At 37.9% G+C, this 10402-nt stretch overlaps 1 protein-coding gene across 1 annotated transcript; it reads right to left on the reverse strand.

The window, feature by feature from the left end:
- Positions 1-5768: 5768 nt before the first annotated feature.
- On the reverse strand, positions 5769-9215 carry LOC106142303 (putative mediator of RNA polymerase II transcription subunit 26). Its single transcript, XM_013344019.2, has 2 exons — positions 9032-9215; positions 5769-6460 (listed from the first exon to the last, which is right to left on the reverse strand). The coding sequence occupies exons 1-2, from the start codon at positions 9213-9215 to the stop codon at positions 5769-5771; spliced, it is 876 nt and encodes a 291-aa protein (XP_013199473.1).
- Between the last annotated feature and the right edge of the window lie 1187 nt (positions 9216-10402).

Here is a 10402-nt window from a genome sequence, read left to right on the forward strand (position 1 = left end):
TCGAAAAAAGAATTATGAAATAATTCTAGGGAGCACATAAATTCTTAATAATAGAATTATGAAAGATGTTAGATAATCAATTAAGTTGTAAATATGCATATGTAATAGATAGTTTTCAACTATATTTAAAAAAAGAATATGATTATAAGTAAGTAGTTAGATTGACTAACTTATTTATGTTGTAAGTAAATCTGTAATAACTGAAATTTAAGAAACATTACATAATAATATATTAAATATGTTATATTATTAAACAGATCTACGAAAATTTTAGTAATTGTATAATAATTGTATTATAATTTTGGTGGCAGAATTGGCACTACGGTGATATGCTCATAATACATATTTAAATACACCTCTCTGTTACTTTAAGTTTAAATAAGGCATACATATGCCTTAGAATAAAATTTTCTTAAGAGTATGCATTATAGAGTTAGCTTAATTGGTTGTGTCGAATGGGCAGTTGTTCAAAAAGATAATCAGCTCAAGATATATATCAAAAAAATATAATATTTGTGGTGAAATACTAAAATAAAAGTCTAACAGAAAATATATTACTAAAATTAATTCAAAATATTTGATAATATTAAATTTAGTCGCTGATTAATTGTTACATAAAATTCTCTTTTACATCTGACAAACAAATAAATTCTACCGTCAAAATATATTTCTTAAACTGATTACACTAGTTTATTTATATTTTTGAGATGAATCTATATTAAAACAATAAACAATACAAAAAATGTATTATGGGTCGTAATGATCGACATAAAAAAATAGAAATTGAAATATATAATAATATAATAATCGATATTATATTGCAAGAATAAATATATTTCCAGAAATGTATTGTTTTTTGGGTGTTGGGATATATTGGTGCGCGAAAAATATAAACTATGCGTAAAAGAAAACTTGAATCTCACCAAATTCTTGTTAAAAAATATGAAAAAGATAATATAGACCTTATTATTAATTTTTGAGTGTATAGGTATTATCAGTGAGTAGTACAGAGTTGCTTAATTATTCATTCTTTCTTATTTATGACCTGATATATCTTAGCAATAGTTTAAATTAAAATTTATATATACGTTTATCGACCGTGGTCGTAAATATCTGTGACTATATCTAACATTGTTCATATTTACATTTAGATGCAATCGTCGTATTAATTTATTATATTCTTATATCAAATCTGAGGGAATGACAAAAATTTCAGTGGTACCAAAACTCAATAAAAAGAAACTAAGCACATGTTCAATTAATTTTGAAAACCATAAAATAGAAACGTAACTATAATTTTTTCATATATAAAAAACGCCAATCCGAACTGGCTTTTATTGAATTTGTTTGTGTTTTTTTCGTCCATGTAGGAGTTATTATTAAGATAAAAATTTCACATAGTTTCTGTCAGAGCAATAATTCGTTACGCAAAAAAAATTAACAAAGTTAAAATTATTACTAAATTATCAATAAACATACATTCCTACATTTAATACTACTCTTATTATATAACATGAACGGCAATTTTTTTAATGCTTATTTTTTTTTAATTTTTTTTTTTAGTTTTTAGATATTTTTTTTTACATTGTCTTAAATTATTTTTATCGCTCTATTTAACAGTACTTTATACAAAATACTCGACCTTTATTTATTCTTTTATTCCGCATACTCCTTCATCCTCCTGGCGACATCACCATTCTGGAGAGGAGACCGAGGTTCACCTGTACCGTGATCATGGTGTCGATAAGTCATGGTTTTTTATACGAAGCGACTAATGTCTGATCTCTGCAATCTTGCAGGATACCTAACTCAAGGTCATCATGATTATGGTCACATTAATTGCCTGAATGTGCAGGTTTTCCTCACCATAAGGTCATTGGCTATCGTGTGGCACCTATCGTGCGGATGGTAAATTTCTGCGGTCAGATTGAAGCATTTACAACGCGATTTTTTAAAGACATTTCTACCACACGACCACCGACTCTTCCGAATGGATCTTGCGACTACATTTTTTATATAATAAAAATTTGATGGAATCCCATGTTGTTGCATGCTTAAACAACTATTTACAAGTTGGGTTTTTCCACTTGTTTCCTAAAATACAATATAATATAAGACTTAGATGATTATATAATATTAAATAGGTACTATTCAATGATTTACATATACTAACATTATATGTGAATAACATTTTTTTTGTTTTTTTTTTTATTTTTTTATAATTGCCTCACACTAGTAACAACTGAAATATTGAGAACATAATAAATAAATTAGTCTTAAATAGAATTAAAACTAAAAGACCATTCGCTTAAAAAAAGCTACCACCATTTTTGTATGTTTGGAGTTATATGATGATGATTATATCAAGATATTATAATTAACATGTATATAAATTGCCTAACATGTATAATTAATCTATAGCCATTGTAAAACTGTAACTGGTCTGTCTGTACAAAGGAAATTTTAAAATTAAAAATAAATGGTTTCTGATCGAAACCCACAAAAGCTTAATTTTTTAGAATTTTTGCCTTTGTCTGTAAACGTCACGAAAAACTACACTTTATAGGTAACCACTTTTTTAAGATTCCAGTCTTATTTCCGAAAGTATACGCGCCGCTCAGGACCTGCGATATTAATAACTACAATTTTAGCACTTCAGGCGAAGTCGCGGGCAGAAACTTTTAAAAGTTGTACAAAATTTGGTACCTATTATTAATTCAAATTATCGAGTTGTTACAAAAATCATTACTTATTTATTTAATTTTTAAATAAGGGACTACATAGTGACATATTTTATAATTTTTAACAAATTTATTTGATCAAATCCATCAGGCTGGGACGCGTTGTTATTTTTTTTTTCTTTAGAACAAACGCTTATGGATTTGACGTGTGTATTTGAAATGGAGTTTATAGATCTACTGTCTGAAAGCAAGAAAATTAATATTACAAAAAAAAAAAAAAACAAATTTGAGCATTTCTGGGCGCACTAACCCACCCGCCTTAGAGTAATTTAATAATATATGATTTTTCCCTCGCCTTCTACTTAAGTTATTTTATAACGATTCAGTTGGACACATTCCTACAACCTAGAATAGACACCATAGGCAGGTTACCTCAAAGGTCCTGTAACAACACCGTTGTGATTATATATTTTTTAATTAATTATTTAGGTACTTATTTTTTTTTTCTCTTAATATTATCTAGATAGTCCATGATATTCATTTTTTTATAATATTAAATTATTTAAACATATTAGGGGAATTTGTTTTATTTTTTTGAGAATACAATAAAAAAATTGGGATATAAATGTCCCTCTCAACGCGCATCTGTTTAACCTAAAAAGTACATGTTGCTGAAATAATGCCATTCGTTTCATAGTTATCAGGCACGATGTATTTTATTAAGTGTTGCCAATGTCCCTATATAGGGAGTAATTTATGCTTTATTCCCAACTAGACGTGTGTAGCGATGGTTCCCTTGGAGCAGAACGCACAAAATTCAACATTCCATGAAATTAACAAATTTTTCGAATATGCGCAGGAGTGGATGCGCCGCGAATATTGATTGATTTCATTTAAAGCTTTAAAATTTTATCATCTAAATTTTAGGTAAATCTTGAATTATTATTTTCTATTATATTTCTGATATTATTTAGAAAAGCTGATCTGACAATACTGGATGTTCTGTAACCGCACGCTTCCCCTTTCACCCATGGTCCCAAAGATATGCACCATTCACGTTACCAACATGTACTTCGCTCTTAATTTTCAATACTGGAGAAATTTCAGAAAAATTGTAACTGGCCTCAAATTTATCAAAAAAGAAATGTTTGTTTACGAGATAAGATAATGTATTAAATTCGTAGAATATCACAATTCAGTTCAAAATAGTGTTTTTTAGGCCTAGTAAGAAATTGTAAAATTAAACTATCTAGTGTATATCATTATTAATGTAATAATTAAAGTGTTAAATAAAATATTTCTCCAAAACCGACATTCCATAACAAAATAAATTTAAATATGGAGCAATACAATATTAGACGGAAGAATATTCGTAAATTAGATTTACCGTATGCTTACATTAGTACATGTGTATAATATTATAATAATACATTAAATAGACACAACAATTACAATTTCATATAATTATCATTAATTTTATAACTTATGCTACCAATACCGAGACCCTAGTCAGGGAAGGTATACAATAATAGTACATCTTTATAATGATCATGTTATTTTGATAAAATTGTTTTAATATATTTTTTTATGTTAATAAGCTCAGTCAGTAGAAGTCAGTATTACTCGCAAGTAGGTAGTCATGTCAAGGAATGGTCTTCAATTCCCACTTTTATCAAATAGTGATTCGAATCCAGTTGAAGTTGGATCGGGAGTAAATTCCTAGGTCTACTGACCACCTCTTATAGAGGTCCTATATCTAAGTTATTCTAGTCACAACGACACATGCCTTTATGACGGCCGGAGACAGGGTAAGGTATCAGTATCACAGGAACTTTAAGCAGGTCTTTTAATAAATCAACAATTGCTATATTGCCAGTTTCAAGCAAATAATCAGAAGCACACTACTAACTGCTATGGATATTCAGGGTGTTGGATCAGTCGTCAATCAGGTCAGTCAAAGTCATCACTATCCTGGCGTTGCTATTCCACTCTGGGAAAAACCCGAGGTTCACATTTACCATGATCCAAAAGTGGTCAGGTAATTACAATGAACGACTGCAGTCTGAACTCTTTGACTTAGAGGTACCAGAGCACATTGGCTCATGGTTGCACAGTCAGTTGCCTGAATGTGCAGGTTTCCCCGACGTCTTTTTCCTCACTGTAAGAGCATCGCTTATTATCCAAACTGATGTTACTCAGAGCAAATCAGGTATCTCTCGTTAACGAGGTGGTCACCATTATCAGTTTGCTACCGACGCTTCTCAAATTGTGACGACACATAAACAGGATGTACAAAGACTTTATAATATACCTACTTACTATCCTTATTTAAGTTTAAAAGTCAAATATGACTAGGCCGACATTTAAAGAATACAATAATCGGGATTACCATTCAGCTATAAATGGGTTATAATATCATTTATTCTAAGTTACGCCTAACATTGTATTTTTTTTATAGGTTTAATTGTGCGATGAAATCCAAGGACCCAAGGATGCTTCTGAATCAGTGGTGGAGAATGTCAACCTTCTGGCTAACTTAGAACAGTTCACTAAGGATCGCCGTGTTGATAGTCAGTCTTGCTCTCAAACGTAGCCAAATTCGAAGTCTTAGTCGAACACGGATGGGAATTTTCTTCTTGCAGAATTTGATTTTGAAGATGATAAATACTTCGATTATGACCCGAATGGACACCCTAATTCTTACACGGACGATCGAATTGGTCGGAATCGGCAGAGCTGATGGGGATCGGAAGGAAAATCTCGATATCAATCTGGAGGACAGCAACCGCATGGTGCCATGGCCTAGCCAGCTGTATGACCGCTCGTTCCTCATAGTTGAAGCTTCAGGCAGAAATCATCAAAATCGACAGAAATTCAAGCGAAAAGTCAAATGCTTTGAGCACCTCTGTGAAATAGTGCACTATATTAATTAATTGACAAATAATTTCCAATAAATGAAGAAAGGTAATAATATCTTTACAAGACAATTGACACAGAAATCTAGTTGTTGATAATAGAAATGATTCAGTTGAAGTATAATTCTGAACAGGAGCGAATCATCTTTGTTTATTAACGAGATGAGACGATTTAGAAGTTCCACTGGTTCAATGCCTCGAAAGTGTAGTCGAATGGTTCATCGTTGTTATTGTTGTTATTATTATTACTGATATTGTTATTGTTGTTATTACCGGGCTGCCAGGTGGAGGTATTATTATTGTTGTTGCTGTCGTTATTATTGGTTGCCGTAGAGTAGAAATCCTCGCGACAGTCGTAAATCGACGGGTAGTCCACGTAAGCAGAAGACGATTGTGCCAATTTTGTGGCTGAAAATGCGGAAATTGACGGATCGTAATAGCGTGGTCGATCCGGCTTGCTGATCGGGTAAAATCCTTCAGCCAAAGTGGCTGTAGAAGTGCTGGCAACTGCGTTCTTATCCTCTGGTTGGTAAAATGGAGTCAAGTAAGGATTATTTGGCACAAGAGGTGGGAAGGGTTGGATTGGGGCTAAAGTCTGCAGAGCTGGAATGGAAGGTATTGGCGACACAGGTGGCGGTATTGCCAAGCTTGGGAGAAGAGGGAGTGGTGGCAGTGGTCCAATAGGAGCGACAGGTCGTGCTGGAATGGCGACTTCTGGGGCCGACGGAGCCCTGGACGGGACGCGCGGTGGTCGCCTGACCAAAGGAGAGACCCTTGGTGTTTGGATGCTGCCACTGGTTACAGTTTTCGGCAGCGATGTATCAGCGCCCAAAGCGATGTAATACTCAACTTTGAGCTTCGACTCTGAAACAAAACGGATACTTTTAATATCTGGAAAATTGTGTCTCCCTGAAAGATAATCGATTACTTGAACAATGAGCAGTCGTTTTCTCACATTGCATACTCACATCAACACTAAAACAGTCAACCTTCTACTCGTACACATAACAATATAACACCCCAACCTGTACGCAAGCTCTTATACAGAAACACCTTTATCTAGTTATACTGAACATCAACAAGGCTCTCAGGCTCTCTGGCTCTCAAGCTCTCAGGCCCTCAGGCCCTAGCTCTCTAGCCCTCAGGCACTCAGGCTCTCAGGCAGGCTCTGATGCTCTCAGGCCCTGAGGCTCTCAGGCCTTCAGGTCCTCAGGGCCTCAGGCCTTCAGAGTCTCCGGGCTTTAGGCTCTCAGGCTCTCAGGCTCTCAGGCTCTCAGGCTCTCAGGCTCTCAGGCTCTCAGGCTCTCAGGCTCTCAGGCTCTCAGGCTCTCAGGCCCTCAGGCTCTCTGGATCTCAGGCTCTCAGGCTCAGGCCGTGAGGCTCTGAGGCTGTGAGGCTGTGAGTCTCCGAGGCTGTGAGGCTCTCAGGCCCTGAGGCCCTCAGGCCCTCAGGCTCTCAGGCTCTCAGGCTCTCAGGCTCTCAGGCTCTCAGGCTTTCAGGCTCTCAGGCTCTCAAGCCCTCAGGCTCTCTGGCTCTCAGGCTCTCAGGCTCTGAGGCTCAGGCCGTGAGGCTGTGAGGCTGTGAGGCTCTGACTCTCCGAGGCTCTGATGCTCTCAGGCCCTGAGGCTCTCAGGCCTTCAGGTCCTCAGGACCTCTGGCCTTCAGAGTCTCCGGGCTTTAGGCTCTCAGGCTCTCAGGCTCTCCGGCTCTCAGGCTCTCAGGCTCTCAGGCTCTCAGGCTCTCAGGCTATCAGGCTCTCAGGCTCTCAGGCTCTCAGGCTCTCAGGCTTTCAGGCTCTCAGGCTCTCAGGCTCTCAGGCTCTCTAGCTCTCAGGCTCTCAGGCTCAGGCCGTGAGGCTGTGAGGCTGTGAGGCTCTGAGTCTCCGAGGCTCTCAGGCTCCCAGGCTCTCAGGCTCTCAGGCTCTCAGACCCTTAGGCTCTCAGGCTCTCAGACCCTTAGGCCCTCAGGCCCTCTGACCCTCAGGCTCTCAGGCCCTCAGGCCCTCACGCTCTCTAGCCCTCAGGCTCTCAGGCTGGCACTCAGGCTGGCTCTCAGGCTTTCAGGCTCTCAGGCTCTCAGGCACTCAGGCTCCCAGGCTCTCAGGCTCAGGCCGTGAGGCTGTAAGGCTGTGAGGCTCTCAGGCCTTCAGGCCCTCAGGGCCTCTGGCCCTCAGAGTCTCCGGCCCTCAGGCTCTCAGGCTCTTAGGCTCTCAGACCCTCAGGTTCTCAGGTTCTCAGGCTCTGAGGCTCTCAGGCTCTGAGGCTCTGATGCTCTCACGCTCTAATGCTCTCAGGCTCTGAGGCTTTAAGGTCCTCAAGTTCTTAGCCTCTCAGGCTTAAAAGCTCTCAGACTGAGGCTTTCAGTCTCTTTGGCTATAAGACTCTCAGGCTTTGAGGATTTTAGACTATAACGCCATCAGGTAAGCTAGCTATTAGACTTTCCCGATGCTCCCAAACTATGGTGGTATTAGCTTTGTGACCTTTTACTCTTTGTCTTTTTGACTCCTGGGGCTCAGATTTTAAAAATCTAAACTGTAGACCGACTCTGCGCCCATTAAACGTCGATTCTTTGTCAATCTGATAAGCTCCCTGACTACCTTACCTTTAGACACTCGTTAACACGGACACCCAGGTACCTACACAGCCTTACACCCACGCACCCCAGAACTGAACACCCACACACAGACACACCCACTCAACACTGAACAAGAAAAAAAAAATTTACACCATACGCCATTATAGTACATATATACGAGCAAGTTTAAACAAAGGACTAGCAGTTCCCAAAAAATATATAAGTATTTAATAACAACAAATCGCGCTAATAAACTAATTAATTACCTAATTATATTCGCACAGCACTAGCACATTTTCATCGAAATATTTAAAAAAGGAAAATTTATTATAACTACTTAGTTCACTGTCCACGCACTGTGAAGTCTGACTCCTGAATGCACCGTCAACAGGTTGCAAGGCTTAAGTGGGGCGGTGCATTGCGCAAGTGCAATCCTGTAAGTCCTAGGACTAGCTCTATCGATTGAGCCTAGATGCATACCGCCCTGTTGGCAGGGCCCGATACCTATTTATAGATAACGTGACCTATATGTTGATATACATTTGATCGGGGTGTTAACGATGAATCGATGAGTAAATCCCGCGAGCGTGATGTTTATATGAATAAATTATAATAAGTTGCTTCAAACAAAAGATCGGGTTTAGTACAAAATATATAAAAATATATATAGGTATATATATTTATAGCACTGAAACAAAACACGAGTATAAGCACAAATAAATATATAAATAGAGAAGGGTTTATAATGACAAAAGAAGATATAAATACAAGGCATAAAATATAACAAAGCCAAATAAAGGTACAGTCGCAAAAAGCAGAAATTCGCAAGGCATCATTGAATTTGAGACAAAAAACACTCACCTATCACCTCCTTAGCCGCCTCCGGTAGGTTGTCAAAGTCAGGATTGACACTGAGGCATGCTTCCTTCCACTTCTCCTGCGCGTTCGATCTGTCTTTCATCTTATTCCTTTTTCTGTACGGCATTTTCTCCATAGTATCGGCTGACAGCTGGTTGGAGTCGTAATAGCCAAACGCTGAATACATTACGCGGCTTTTATTCCTGTAGTTCACTGCACAACTGACTAAGAAAATACTGTCACCAACGGCGTTGCGCGCGCAATCTACACCCCGCCCTATTCAGGCGTCCACAGACGTGAAGCCTTCTTTTGTTCTTGAAACCTTTGTCGTAACTTCCTTGGATCCTCCGCTTGTGTTCAGCCTTAATTAGAATCCGCGGGGAGGCATTCATCCACCAACCTGTTGATTTGAGATGCGTTTTGTTTGTTTGTCAACAATAGAGTTAGAAGCGTTAGAATTTTTAAGTAATGTCGAAGTTGAACAAAGGCATTATCGGCGAAGCGGAAGTTTCAGGAAAAAAATATTATAATCTGAGCGACGACGCTTTAACTTATTCGAAAAAAACAAAAACTTTTTGCTTTTAGGGTACAGTTTGGAAAATTTCCGGGAACAGTATGAAGGATAACTTTCGCGAGGCGCACTGAGTTAGATTTCTTTTGTGTATATACTATATATATTTTGTTATACAACACGCGAGTTTAATTTTTTTTTTAAAGCGACATAACCGATGTCCAAACACGTCTGGTGTCAAATTATTTGTAACGAAAAGCGCGCGGATGCGAGGTAGGTCTATCGATTTTCCCGGGGAAGCAGATGCAATGGGCATGTCCGGTGCATACATATAGTTATTGATTGCTGGGGGGGGTGCACTGTGGGTAATTAGATATTACAGGGAGGCAGGCGTCCCGCCCCGCTCACCTGGATGCCTGGATGATGAAGGCTGGCTGCTAACTAGATATTTCACCCACGTCCGGCGCGCCGCCGTATGCAACATTTTATCTATTTTAAAAACTGTTAACATTAAATTTTATGGCGTTTGTGTAGTTGAAGTCTTGCGTTGAATCTCTGTTAGGAATATATGCAACCTTTTTAAGTTTGTTGTTTTGTTGTTGGCCACAAAAAAAGAAAGATATTATGAAAAAGAACGTCATACGAATTGATGACCAAAATTACCATCTCATTGTATTTTAACGTTTAATGTTCGTTCCCGTACTCCTCTGAAACGTCTTGACCGATTCTCATGAAATTTTGTGTTTTGAGTAGGTCTAAGAATCGGTCGACATCTATTTTTCATACCCCTTAGGGTTGTCCACCCTTAACATTTTTTTTAACTAGAAATTATTTATATGGCAAAACTACGTTTGCCAGGACAG

The sequence above is a fragment of the Amyelois transitella genome, chromosome Z, assembly GCF_032362555.1.
Source record: "Amyelois transitella isolate CPQ chromosome Z, ilAmyTran1.1, whole genome shotgun sequence".
In the NCBI taxonomy this organism is placed as follows: domain Eukaryota; kingdom Metazoa; phylum Arthropoda; class Insecta; order Lepidoptera; family Pyralidae; genus Amyelois; species Amyelois transitella.

Excerpts from the sequence above, each read along its gene's own strand:
- LOC106142303 (XM_013344019.2), bottom strand. The coding sequence starts at position 9,215 with ATGTATTCAGCGTTTGGCTATTACGACTCCAACCAGCTGTCAGCCGAT. Across the intron at positions 6,461-9,031 it reads GGCGGCTAAGGAGGTGATAG|AGTCGAAGCTCAAAGTTGAG; the intron begins GTGAGTGTTTTT and ends GTTTTGTTTCAG.